The following is a 14,916-nucleotide window of genomic DNA, read 5'->3' on the forward strand; positions in this document are numbered from 1 at the left end:
AAAGAGGGACAGGCTGGAAGGATAGTCCCACCAAATAAGAGATCAATGCCATACATAATATACACAATAAACTATATTTAATTTTTTCTAATTATCTAAATATTTTTGTGATGTGCTGATCAGATGGTGTCTGCCTGACATACTAAAAGAGTTCGTCATAGTAAACTCCTAATTAAAATGGAAAAGACAGTTCATGTTTTATCAGGAAAGAAAATCTAGAAGACTGGATCAAAACAAACTGTCATTAACTGTGGAGGTGCCCAGAATGTTCCATGACAGAGCTGGTTCACCCAACACATAAGATATCTATTTATTTAAAAAATAATAATTTACAAAATAAACTATGCTCTTAGCTCTAACAATATAAAAATGATCCAAAAAATACAGCTGTTCAATCCTAGGGGTAAGTGAATTGGCCTGTTTTAGGTTTGTGGATGATTCAACGAACCTATCAAAGTCCAAAAACCTAAACATCAATTCGAAACCCATTGAGGTCTATGAGGCAGGTGGTGAATCATTTAAATCAATTCCAGCCATTTTTAAAGAACTTTGGGCAAATAAAAAAGGAGCACTTAACCCTTGCAGTGTGGGGGCAACCCCACTGCAAGGGTTAAGTGCTTGTTTTGTGTAGGGGACTCAAATAAAGCTCTATTACTTACCTGATCCGAGCTACAGCAGCAGGGAGTGCTCAACTCTCTCCCCCTCTGCTCCAACTAGGGAATGTCCTTTGGTATCCTAGCAGCCTCGAGGGAGCCCGAAGGTCCAATGGTTGGCCATTAAAGGGGATCCTTCCACTTTATGGAAAGGCAGCCAACATGTTGTCACACGTCATGGCTTTACTTTTCCCAGGCCCCCATTTAGCAGCTATATCCATAATATTTATACTTAAGTATTACAAACCAGGGATGTGCAGTACCTTCTGTACTGGGTAAGGCATTTATTCTGCTTACCCCAGCCCGCCCCAGCCCACTGATGCCCCACCCAATCCACAGATGCACCACCCCCAACCCAGTCACCAAGCTATGTGTGGAAGAGGGAGGAAGAAGGGAGGAGACAGGGAGGAGCCTCGTCACTGGTGAGGCATCGATATCAATGTCCTCTCTGGGTTTTTTTTTCGTTTTTTTTTGATTGGACAGCTTGGACCAATGGCGCTTTGCCATTGGTCCAAACCATCCACAGAGCTCAAGCTTCTAACATAGAGTAGAGGCTGTTGCAGCTCTTGCCTCACTAGATTAGGTTACACAAGCATGTAATTAACAGGCAGCTCTTCGTCCATGACAAGTTACACAGCAAGGAGGCTTTCCCTTCTGTCTAACCTGTTAGAAGACGGTCAGAATGGGGAAAAAGCTGTCAGCTTCAAACTTGAAGCTGACAGCTTTTTTCTCCATAATACTAGGTGAGGCTCTGCCTCCCCTGCGTCCCCTGACCGAACGTCCCTGTTACAAACCCTTTATACATGTATAGTTTGTAAATGATATACATATGCAGGCTGCTTCCCATGAACAGTTTACACTCTGCTGTTCCTTTTATGTTGCTGCTTTAAAACCCACAAGGCACCTGTTTGCCAAAAATCTTTGGGACCTTCACTGACTAGGATGTGTCACATATATTTATGACAAAATAATAATAATGTGATTGGATATGTTTACATATATCCTATTGATTCACATGAAGTGTGGATTTTAATAAGAGGTCTGATTAATTCCAGTGCCTGCTCAACCGCTTCAATATGTGTTATGAAAAGAGTTATTTGCAGTTCGCTGCTTCTATTATTATGTATATTTTTTTTGTATGGAAGCTAAATAAATAGATAATACTTAGAAATGCAATTAGAAATCTTCATTAGAGTAGTTTTCAAGGCCTTAAAAATTTTAGTTGCCCAATTCCGGCATTAAGCATGCAAGCTGGCATCACTATCATGTGTGTGTTTTGTTTATTTGCACAATATTATTTCATTGTTACATTATGTTTAATATACTGCTATAAAAATCACTGAGTCATGTTGCACTGCATAGGTCATATTAGGTGATATACTCCTACATTTTGTACAAAGTTGGTAGCACTATGGGCCCCTTGCTGCTACTTAAAGCGACTTTTTACCTGGAAAAACTAAAACAAAAAGTGTAAAAAAGATTAGCAGTAATTGTTAGTCCTGATCTAAGGGGCTCTGACACATATGCCTCCTTTACCCCATACTACATGCTGTGGTTCCACGTGCCAGTAGCTACATCATTACAGCTCCACAGGAACACAGTAGAGATGTAGTGGAGCATCAAGCTTCAAAATGTGCAAACAGTGACAGCTTTTAATGCTGAAAAAACTGTGCCGGAATTTGTGTAAATATGAACTGATCCAAGAAAAGTGAACAAGTCAAGCCTGTTTCATATACACACTGACTGGATGGTGGAGAACATTACATAAATATGTTGCAGCAGTTTTGATCTTCTAAACATACTAATTAGTTGAATTAAAACAGGCCAGCATAAACCCACATAGCCCAGCAGCGTCAACACAGTAATTATGAACAGTTGGACAACAAAGAGTGTCTATTATTTAAAACGCACCATCAGCGAGCGAGCTCCTCTCAATTTCACAATAACACTTTGGACGGCAAAAGCCAAACCAACAAACAGATGTGCAGCCTCAATAATTGGCATCGGCAACTGTTATAAAATGTCTGGATCTATTCAGGTCAAAGCGAACAAATATAATTGCGGTTTTAGTGGAAACAGGAGCACAGATCACTTGCCACTTACTGCTCCTATATCACAGCAGTTGATCTATCGTTGGCAGGAGGTGGTCTAAATCACAATTAAAATAACATTAGAAAAAATGCTATTGTTTCACAGCCTAAAAATAGAAAAAAATAGACATTTGTATATTAGTATATTAATACTGAGATTAAAAAAAAACCTGAAAAAACAAACAAATCATGTATACATTATTAGAGGTTTAAGCAAGGCTCTAGACTGATATAAAATACGAATTTTAATCAAGTTACAACTTCAGTCAAAAGTATTTGGAAACATAGCTTGTATATGTACCCAAAATTTTCTTTACATTACCTTTCTGTAATCCACTGCCCAATAGGAATCAGACTAAGAGAAAGGAGTGGCATTACTGCAAGCCAATCAGACTGTATGACAGTGCTGTCGGTCTAAAATTTAAAGAGTCAGCAGATTGATGGCCCCATATATGTTTCTGCTATTTAATGTCTATGGAAGCCTATGTCAGGGCAATTAAATAAACCATTTTCCTGTGTTCTCTGTAAAATGTTAAAACCTTGATACATAGACACATCTGGGTCTACAGAATGTAGCTGTCTCTATGTGCTGCTTTGTCTCTGCTCAGAGCCTCTACAACCCTGCCGAAGCACACAGTGACATGCAAAACAATTACTGGTATCAAGACTGCTTTTATCTGCACTTTCTACTTGACATTTTTATACTTTCACCAGTGAAAGTTGTTAGAATAGAATGGTGAATATAACATCCTGATTTGCTTATGTACGGACCTCGAATTGCTTTAAAGATCTGAGCACAGATATTATCGTAGATACACAACATCCATGTGTTTATTCATGTTTTGTTATATAATCTTTATTTCTGTGGTTTTCAGGTTAGAATGTGAAGCATGGACATGTATAGAACAGAACAAGGTTGCACAAAACATACCACTAAAGTTGAATTAGACAATGAATACAACCAATTTTGCATATTGTTGTGAATATTTATTAAACTTTGCCACACCAGCACAGATGGGAAAAAGAAGGGAAGGAATGGGGTACAGGCGCAGGTGTAGGAGATGGGGTAAGAGAGGCCAGGTAGGGTAAGAATGGGGAGGGAGATGAGGGGTAAGGTAGGTAATAAGAAAAAGTATAATCTGCAAATTGTAGATCAGGTAGATAACCTGAGAATAAAATACTACAGCAAGAAACATTTCATCTCTTCATATTGTTAGACCTATATACCTTTAGCCCCCCAAAAAAAGAAAATACCTATTTACCTTTAGCTCTCAGAAATGAAAGTCATGAGGCTTGGAAGGGGTAGGCTTGCTCCTTGACTGAACACCAAAGGTACCTTCTTCTCAATTAAGAGAAAAGCTGTAGTAGATCAAAGTGGCCCCTATACCATAGAATTTGTCATAATGACTGTTGATGTTTATTCACTTTTACTAGCTGGAGGTAAGGTACACACTGAAGTACAAAGTACAAACCCTCTATATGATTGACTAGAAAGCATGGCTGATAAAGAAGTTTCTGAGAAGGGGCTGGATAGAGGACAAGTGAGTAAAAGACTTATGGGGTAGGGGCCGGTATTAGCAAAATAACTGCAAGTGCTCTGGAGTTAAATTTTAAAAGGTAATACATTGGTGGGAATTTATCAAAACTGGAGGAGAAGAATCTGGAGAAGTTGCCTATGGCAACCAATCAGTATATTTTTCAGTTGGTTCAGTTGAGGTTTGAAAATTAAAGGCGGATGCTGATTGATTGCCATGCACAGCTGCTCCAGATTTTGTCTGTCATTGTGTTTTGTATGTATGTGTGTATATATATGTTCTTTATTTTTAATGTTAAGGATTAAACATTTCTGCTGAAAAACTATTGTTCTTTACAAAGCTCAATAGCTCGACCTTAAATTTGATGACAGTGACTCATTTCCCTTCCCCTACTTATCTGCTTTATTCATACAGAGATTTCATTAGAGAAAGAAAGTAAGAAAGCAAGCAACTTAAGCTGTGCTGTCTCTTTAGAAAACCCATAATACCCTGTGACTAGTGTTTGTTTGTTTAATAAGGATTTTATATAAATAGACACAAAATATAACCGCTTGATCACCATCTGAAGCTTGTGCCTCTACCCATGACCAACTAGAAAGATATCTCCTCCGTTTACATGTCCACCGGACCTCTACCCTTCTATCTCCATCCCTTCCCTTCTCTCTACTGCCCTCTGTCCTTTCTTTTTCTTCTCCCAACTGGTCCCTCCCTAGCTATCTCTTCCCGGTGATCTGTTGATACGAGCCCGAGATGGCTCCCATATTCAACCATGGTCTACATGTCATGCACTGTACCTATTGCCTGGAAGGGCTATATCTTCTGCCAAAGTATTATATAGTGCTGCTATGTTCTCTCTAACGAATTAGTCCGGACCGGCCTTGGGAGGTCCTCCCTCTTTTTCTATGTCTTGTATTATGTTCATTGTTGCACATGTTCTTTGTACTCCCGAAAACTGTATTGTTGAAGATTGCTACACTGTAGTTTGCGATCAGTGTAGCCTTGTTGTACACTTGCAATTTTCAAATAAAAAATTTTAAACGTGAAAAAAAAAAATAGACACAAAATATGTAACCTATAATTTAAAAATATATAAGCTTTTAAAATATTTAAAATAAAACCTGCTCTTAATGATTTTCCTTCAAATGCAGTGTGATTCAGTTTGCTAAATCTCTTGCTAGACTTTGATTCTTTTGAGTTTAGGCTGGTAGTCCCCAACCTTTGTGAGCATTTTAGTCACATTCAAATATAACCAGAAGTTATTACAGTAAGTTTGGAAAATAACACTAAAGTAATTCCTGTAATGTAATTATATAAATTAGGCAAATGCCAAATGACTTCATGCTTACAGAAATGTATATTGTAGCAGGTGTTCAGTCACAATGGAACCAAGCCTCTGCTGAGAGACTGCAGCAAGCAACATGGAAGGTGATTGAGGGTCTTGTGGCTTCTAAGTCCCTAGCTGGGGATCATTTGTTTAAGCAGTGGTTACATTATTATAACTTATGCAACACCCATATGATAAAAGAGTAACCAGCTTTATTGTTCACCCATACTGTGCTGCCCACCTGCCAGCAGTATAATACACTTGCTATTATACAGAGAGTGCAAGTGGAGAGGTGCTGTACTAAGTAGCTGGAGAGCAAAGCAGCAAAGGTTGCCCATGCATTCCCTGCAAAGAAAAGTGCTATTTGCACTTGGTTCTCTAACGTATATTCTTTGAAAATGTAGAAACAGAAGTTACATTTCGTGAAAAGTTGAGATTTGCATAAAAATGTTATTCATCTGCTGGAGCTGCTTGTAAACACAGACCTGCCAGATAGACCACAACCCCACAGCCCTGAATTATTTTTTATAATTTAATGGTCAGCATTGTCTGGGCTGTGTGATACAGTTGCCACTGTCCAGTATGTTTACTAGCAGCCAGCAGTTCTATCACACAGCCCGGTAGCGCCAGTTATTCAGTTTTTATAGTGATCAATCAGTTAGCTAAGAGAACGCCCATATTTTAAGCTTCAGACTGGGGTGGGGCAACAGCTAGAATGAACACAAATATATAAGTGTGTTTATTCCACAGTGGGACCACTGATCTGAATGAGGCCAAGTGTTATATGTATTTGGTCCCCTGGAGGACAAAATAACTATTTACATTTTTTGTGAGACTTTTTCTTTAATCCTTAGCTCAATGTAAATAAACTGCAGATTTACCTATCTGGGCAGCAGTATTTGCAGTAGGTAACATATGATACCTGTATTTACCTTTACAATGCCCCCACTGCTCTGTTCAACCACAGAAGCTACATAAAATACCCAAAACTTGTGACATGCCCTGCCTCCCATTGTTCAGAACTTGGTGTCTGAGAGAACAACCACCAAGCTCCAGCATATTGTGGTCACATGAGTGTAGGGTCTGTTAACGTTCACAAATTATCCAGGAAGTGTGTTGAAGCAGATTGGTGGAGCAGAGTGATGGGGGGAGATCAGGGAAGTTATTTGCAGACACGATATGCTGCCCCTTAGATAAGTAAACCCAATTTACAAGTTTATTTAAATCAGCCCTTTCCATACACAGCTCCCAGACATGAGCAATTCGGGCTACACCCTGATCCAGTCTGTCCCTAAAGACCCAGTTTATATCCCAATGGACAGTGCAATATCAACCCATGAGAAGGTGAAACCAAACTTTCAATCACAACTTTCACGTCAAAACAACATCTCAATAACAACCTTCAAGACACCTTCTAGCATGTGTCACTGCTCTCTGCATTTATAAGAGATGAGGCCTTTGTTATTGACATTAGGCAAAAAGGAAAAAACTGCATACGAGTAACAGTACTATTTAGTTTAGCCTAGAAGGGTTGTATTTGAAATGGAGCAGATGAGGTAGGTACCACCATGTTTGTATGCTTGGAGAATGGAAAGGTTCACTATAAGGCAAACATGGTAATTCCCAATCATAGCAATTATAGCGGGTCCACCCCATTCCAGCTATCCTTATTTCTTGCATGTGTTGAGATTTGCTGTATAGAAATGAAGTCTATGTCAGTCATATGGAGCAGATGTCCATTTGTTCACCTGTCTTTACAAAATTGTCACTAGAGAGCTTATGACTCTTGTGTGAAGGTCTATAGAGGTAGCTCAAGTCACTGCTGACATGACTGAATGAAGATCTGGTTACTCAAGGGACAACTGATAAAAGGAGGATATATTAACTACACAGGATTTTGTGATTTTTTTTTTTTGTTCTATTCTTTTAATGGTTATGCAAGTTTTATGCTACTCGTGGTTTAGTCAATTACTATTTTTACTGAAGCATTCTATAGAGAAGGGAAGTCATATTAATACATTCAAATCTGTCATTTTAAGAAGATATTAATTGCAATGTTCAATCATATTTTACTTTGCATACCATTTTGTAAAAATGTATAAAGATTTTTTTTTAAAATACTTCAGCACTCCATAGAATCTATCAAATTATCGTTATCTATAGAAAAACTCATACATGATGCACTGTTAGATAAGACACAAAAGTGAAATTAAATTAGCTGATGATTTCCTTAGTGACAGGAAAGGTACTTATAAGATATAAAAGGAAGAGGTGTCATGCCCTATATGACTGTTCCACCAGAAGATTTTGTATGCAGTCGATATTTTAACAACCATATAAGACAAAGGAACTCCTATACTAAAGGAGTTCAGAATCTCCACTCGCATTTTTTACTTCAGTTATCTAAATAATGTGAAAAGCAAATTCCTGTTCACTTTGAATACCCAATCATGCGCAGATTAAGTAAACAGGAAGTTGCTTTTCACATGATTGGATAATTGAAGTGAATATTAATTTATTGAGTGAAGATTTTCAAAACCTTTAGTAAATGAGCCTCAGTATCTACTACACATGTATGTCTGCTATGCATCTATGCACATACGACCTATTGCCCAATGTTATTTCAAAAGGTTACTTCCTGAAAAATTGTTGGATGTGCAGTTTCCATGGAAGGTAGGCTGTCACTGTCTGCCAACGCCGGACACTGGCAGACATAAAGATCAACCAGCTCAAAGGATTTCTGGGCAGATATTGGTCAATTGTCCACATGTAGAATGACCATTAGCATGCTACAAACTCATGGTCAAATAAATGGAACTAGTTGGATTCTATGGAACTTGGAGATCCATTAAGGGAGAATGGGGTCCTAGGCAAAGTAGCAGCTTTGGCTCCTTCCTATCTCTTCAGTTGACACTGATAAGGATTACAATAGGCACAAATAATTCACCCCATTTTCATTGTCCGTACTGGCACGGTCCCACCAATTAGACACTAACTGTTTAAAGGTGTACCTTCCCTCGTTATATAATCGGCAGCTACACAGCTTTGACCAATTGTGCTATCTTCCTGGTTTACCGCAGGAGCACAGTAATTGTAACTGGGCTCTCTGACCATCCACCAGAACCAAGGCTCTTACTTAGGTTAACTTCTGGATGCTTTGGCTCTAATGACTGTGGACACCTTTGGAAATGCAAGGCACAGGAAATCAAGAGTGATGAGACCAGGCGACCAATCACGTCTGGCTTTATTATGCAGCAATAAATGACAATCTGGTATACTGGTATACTGGTATACTTAGAACCAATCAAAAACATTTTTTACTAATATTTTCTGCCGGTGCTGCCTTTATTGGTTGCAGATTTGGTTACAGTAAAGGCTTTGTAATGCATAAATGTCATGAAAAAATAGGGAGCTGATGCTGTTGACTGAAAATTCTAGGTGCCTGGATGGTATGCTGACCCATTTCATTTAAACGTCTTGAGTCCCGGACATGAAACAAGTATGCAGGTCAAGAAATTCAGAGTAATACCAGTCCTTACCTGCACTTTTGTTACAGGTCAGTGACTCAAAATTTTGAAACAGCAGGGTCACTATCACTACAAGGAACCTACAATTTTAGTAGAGGTCAGCCGCCATATTTCTCCTATAGCAAGTTGCCTCCAGAAGAGCCCTTCATAGTCCTGTCCTATCTCCTGGGTACTGTCATTATCCAACTTCTTTTGCACTTATAGAAGTTTGAAGGTTTGCAACTTTACATTATTGCTTTGTGAAGTATATAAATGTGTTTTATAATGTTTCTTAAAGTTCCCCTTCCAAAAAACAGACACATTTTAACTAAATGGTCTTTAATGAATACATTACAGAACAATAAAGTAAGTTTGAATTAACTACCAAACAATAATTAACCACTCAGAAAACCAGTCAAACTATACCAAGATTAAAAATGCAATTTGATTAAAAGTTATGGATTGCTGCACATCATTGCTGTATTGTACCTTTTTGTCATTTGACTAAGATTTACATTTACCTTATGTTTCATTGTTTTTGCAAAATCGACTAATTTTAAAATAAGAAATACCAAAATAAACTTACCTCCACCACCTCCAAGAAGACTCGAGTTTGCTGAAAAGAAAGAAAAAGAAAATATTAAGGTCACATAAACAAAACAAAGCCTGTTATGTTCAGCTCAACTACAAGTGACCAATGTGCTCTCCTGGCCTGATGCATTTCAATTTCACACACCTGGGCTGTTGTAAATCAATGACACACTGACTACATCAGTTCCCACCAGAGATATTCTTCTTAAGCATATCTAAATTATTGTCACAGCCTATGCATCAACGGTTTTATGCCCCACTTCTGATTATGAAGCTTAAAGTATTTAATTAAAACGCTGTCAAGATATAACATTTTCACAGCACAATGTCTTTTGAAAAAAAAAAAAATCCACATTATCTAAATACCATCCCTGTGTGTTATTTGAAGACATTTAGCTAGGAGTGAGCTTGGACGACCCAGGACTGGAAAGCAGAAAGCAAGATTAATTAGCTGGGACAAAGAAAGGAAAAACACTTTCAACTTCAGATCAAGATCTTCAAGAAAGTTAATTCTATGCTATCCTATGGTACTAATCTTTGTTAGGTACGTTACTGGACACTGGCACAGACACTTGGAAAGGAATACTTTCCGAAAAGAATCATTACTTGCAGTACTCAACTGTTCTAGTAGCTACAATACATCTTTGAGATGTTTAATAGTCCATGTAATATATATGAAGTAGAATATAAATCACTTTAGTCCTTAATGCTGCCTGCAGTCATTAGATGGTGGTCAGAGTTAATTATGCAACCCTGCCACCAACCACTCCATTGACAGCTAATTTTACAAACATAGGAAAAGCTTGCATGTTTGTGCCAAAGCAAAAACAAGGCCTTGAGGTCACCAGATGTCTGGTATCAATTTGCTAGTAAAATTCACCCGAGCCAATCAGCTGCGAAACACGGGTCAGTGTCAAAGTGGGATCTACCAACATACCAATGTGACTCAGCTTTGCTGCAATGCTCTACATTTAGTTGGCCTATCAGGAATCAGAGAATGGCACATTCCAGGTGAAGACTACCACCAAAATATTTTATAGTAGCATTTAACTTTCAAACTTTTTTTCAAAAAATATATCTAGATCTTATATTGCCCCCGCAAAGTATTTCTGATTTCTAAATTTTTACCCATGCAGTTATACGCATCATGTTTCCAAACAGCTCCAACTCTCTCAACTTGGCTTTCCTGGGCTTCCTGTACAGTACAAGATCAAAAGGGATAGTGCAGTCTACAGCAGCTGTCCATCTATTCGAATGGGGAGAAGGGAAGAGGGGGGTTTAGAGAAGACCCTGCAAGAGAAAGGAGCCACCCTATAACAGGATGTCAGGGCCAGAGCTCAGGGGATCAGCTGATTCTGCAGGAAGCTAAAACTTGTAAACATCAGGGAGCAGCATTCATTGTAAGTGGTTTATTCAGTGTTTGAAATAGTTTAAAAACCTTTTGACTTTAATATCACTTTAACCCTGCGTAAGATTCACTTTACCCCAATCAGGTATACACACTTGCATGCTCATATTATACACAGCTGCAGAACAGTTTAGGATCAGGGCTTGATTCCTTCTAAACTAACTTGCAGAGCATGCATGGAAGATTTCCTTGTACTAACATTCAGTAACATAACATTCTCTCTGCATTCATTCTTCGGTCTCTAGCAGCCTTCTGTAACTAGTAGTCTCTAATATACTGTAATTTGGCAAGTCTTTAACAATTTCTGGTAATGTGACAAAAGTCTCTAATATTCTCTTGTAACATGGCAGATGTCTCTAAATTGACAGAATAGCAGAATAGGAGGTATCCTATATTCTGTTTGCGACTCTCTATTCTGCGGAATAAACAGCTTAACCTTATTCTGAACCACAAAATGCATCACATTCCAGAGCTCCTTTGTAAGGTTGCTAGCAATGTAAGAGCTAGGAGGTTTAAATCCAATGAAGGAGTGACACACTTGTCAAAAAAGTGAAATGACTGACAACACTGAATGTCAGCAAGAGGTGAGCAATCAGAACAAGTAGTTTCCTGTCAATTCCTGCAACAATCTACAGAAGTAGTCATGAATCGTGACTTGACTGTGTTGTCAGTTGATCTGTCCAAAAATGAGCATACAGCCAAAAATATATAATTGTATGGGGTGGTTAAATTTAGAGCAGGGTTTTGAGCATCTTTTTAAATTAATGGAGTAAAATGTACTATTTTAATATATACACACTATATTGTCAAAAGTATTGGGACGCCTGTCTTTACACGCCCATGAACTTCAATGGCATCCCAGTCTTAGTCCGTAGGGTTCAATATTGAGTTGGCCCGCCCTTTGCAGCTATAACAGCTTCAACTCTTCTGGGAAGGTGTCCACAAGGTTTAGGAGTGTGTCTAAGGGAATGTTTGACCATTCTTCCAGAAGCGCATTTGTGAGGTCAGGTTCTGATGTTGGACGAGAAGGACTGGCTCGCAACGATGGACTTATTGCACAGGTGGCAACTTATCATGGTACCAAGCTTGAATTCACTGAGACCCTGAGAGTGACCCATTCTTTCACAAATGTTTGCAGAAGCAGTCTGCATGCCTTGGTTCTTTTTTTTTCTTTTTTCTTTACACCTGTGGCCATAGAGGTGATTGGAATGCCTGAATCCAATGATTTGGAGGGGTGTCCGCTTACTTTTGGCAATATAGTGTATATAATATATATATATATATGTATGTGTGTGTGTGTGTGTGTTAGTACAGACATATAAATCTGTATAAGTTTATTATTGAGAGAAGAATTCAAGAAAGTAATATAACATACATACAGTAATTATATAACGAACTATACACCGATCAGCCATAACATTATGACCACCCGCCTAATATTGAGTAGGTCGCCATTTTGCCACCAAAACAGCCCTGATCCATTGAGGCATGGATTCCACTAGACCTCTGAAGGTATGCTGTGGTATCTGGCACCAAGTCATCAGAGCAGATCCTTTAAATCCTATAAGTTGTGAGGTGGGGCCTGCTCTCCACATGAATCAGTGAGCCTGAGCTGTCCATGACCCTCGTAATAAGATAAGTGTATTCAAGTCAATGCTCAGTGGACATAATGTTATGGTTGATCAGTGTATAACTACAGTAAATCATGCTATTTTGTTTTTTTACTCTCACAAAACTTCCATTTCTTTTTTTGTCTCCACCTAGCTATGATGTTGACAAAGGTAAAAACAAAATTTTCTCTTTTTGTAACCAAAGAAATAGTAATCACTATATTGTTTTTTGCAATATGGCCAATACATTTACATGTTCTCTTTAATATTCCTTCCAACAGATGTAGTTTTGCCTTATTGACTCTTTGCAGTATCTCTTTATTCGTGACCAGGTCCATCCAGCTGAATTTCAAGGTTTAGCAAGACTGAACAATTTATATTATAAACCACTAGTGTTTTGTCAGTAATGTTAAACACCTGACCCCACAGGTAATGAAGACTGAACTTTCAAATGTGATGACATCTTCAAGATGGAAGCTGTTTTCACATGGGAGATTAGATTTCACCTCAAGATTACCTGTAAAGTTAAAAGCTTTCAGGGAGTCATCTCTCAGTTACAGGAAATATGGTTTATAAACCTCCCAATTCTTTTAAAAAGGTGTTAGACCCTTTATTTATGATAACCAAATGATCTGGCTGAAGCGCACATCACACCACACCTCATACCTAAATGTCATTGACAGAGCAAAGGCAGCTGGGGGAACACAGCAAACAAGGCTTGAATTGACATGAAATGTTAAAATTCATGGGTCAGTTTTCACCCTGCGACTGTCCCAGTGACACCAGAATTCAGTATGGTATGATTCAGTGAGACTTACTACTATAGGCAAGTAAAATCAATCAGCTAATTCCATTGGTAACACTACAGAGACACTTAATAGGAACATGCACTGAAAAAAATATCTAGGTATTCTACTGCCAGACTGAACATAACGGTTGGGCAAGACTGTAACTCTCAGAAGTCATTTTGTGTCATGGTAAAATTCTGCTCTCTTGCTAACTGCAATGAATCCCATACTGAACTACGGTATCACTTTAAAATGTAGGCAACTCTATACTGACATTGTCAGTATGTGTTGTAATGCTGTGCTGCTGACAGCATCTGCTAGATATTCCTCCCCATCTTGTAGTCTTGTGCATCCTATTTAATCTCTGCATATAATTTGAGTTATCCTCAGATTATAAAGTTATGTTCATACAGGGGCTTAATTACGAATCATGGGGTCCCATAGCAAAACTAACACTCTCTGTGGTGGCTGGCAGTGTCAACTGTGACAATATGGGGTTGATTTACTAACCTTATAAACACACCACGAACATGTATACACCTCTGTAGTGTGTTCCCTCCCAGCATGATCTATTGCTGGAATCTAAACACCTTTTGTAGTGTGTACACACCCAGCAGGTGTGTTGTGCAAAGCCTTGCATGAATTGCAAGGCGATGTTGTGTAAATTAGCTCTATGTTGTGTTGCTTGCGTTGATGAATGCATGAATGTAAATGCATGAGCTAACCATTTTTGTCTAAACTGTGAAGCAGCATTATATATGCATCATGTGCATGATTTTTCCATATATGGCATTAGTGGATATATGCTTTTAGAGACTTTTTGGTTGATAAATAAGTTTTGCTGTGTGAAAATCACACGCACCTGGTGCGTGCGTGTGTTTAGGTTAGTAAATCACCCCCTATGTGTCATTGATCTTAACATGAAATATGTACCAGGCAGTAGGAGTGCTGCAAGCATAGTCAGTACACTACTAGGGGGTACAAGTTAAAGTAGCACTAATAATAATAACAACCATAATGATATTTTATATTATGATAAAATGAATAATGCTCTTGCACACACTTACTCTTCAATCCCAATACACACTTCTTTTAGCTGTAGCTTCATTAAATGTCTTTGTAGAACCGCAAACTTCAGCCCTACTATAAGGTTTTAACAGGGCTGAATCTCTGGGATTTGTGACTGCATTAGGAATACAGGGTTTGATCTGTAACAGAAGTTCAGAGGGCAATACATCTACACTGCTAAGATAGATAGGCAAATGCATCTTACAGCATAGGGGGAGATCTGTGACTAGATGATCCTGAGGTCTGACTGGACTGGAAACTTCACAGTTTAGTTTTCCTAACCAGCCTCACAAATGGGGTCCCCTCCTACCCCGGGCCCCATAGCAACCACTAGGCTTGCTAT

General features: G+C 38.5%; 1 protein-coding gene across 1 annotated transcript in view; it reads right to left on the reverse strand.

The window, feature by feature from the left end:
* The window catches only part of MACROD2 (MACRO domain containing 2), a 1,661,433-nt gene that overhangs the window by 1,114,004 nt on the left and 532,513 nt on the right, over nucleotides 1–14,916 (reverse strand). The window contains exon 8 of the mRNA XM_018554264.1: nucleotides 9,695–9,724. Within this exon, the coding sequence (XP_018409766.1) occupies nucleotides 9,695–9,724 (30 nt within the window). The remainder of the gene's footprint in view (nucleotides 1–9,694; nucleotides 9,725–14,916) is intronic.

Source organism: Nanorana parkeri, unplaced genomic scaffold (assembly GCF_000935625.1).
Source record: "Nanorana parkeri isolate BGI_ZX_2015 unplaced genomic scaffold, ASM93562v1 scaffold151, whole genome shotgun sequence".
Classification (NCBI taxonomy): Eukaryota; Metazoa; Chordata; class Amphibia; order Anura; family Dicroglossidae; genus Nanorana; species Nanorana parkeri.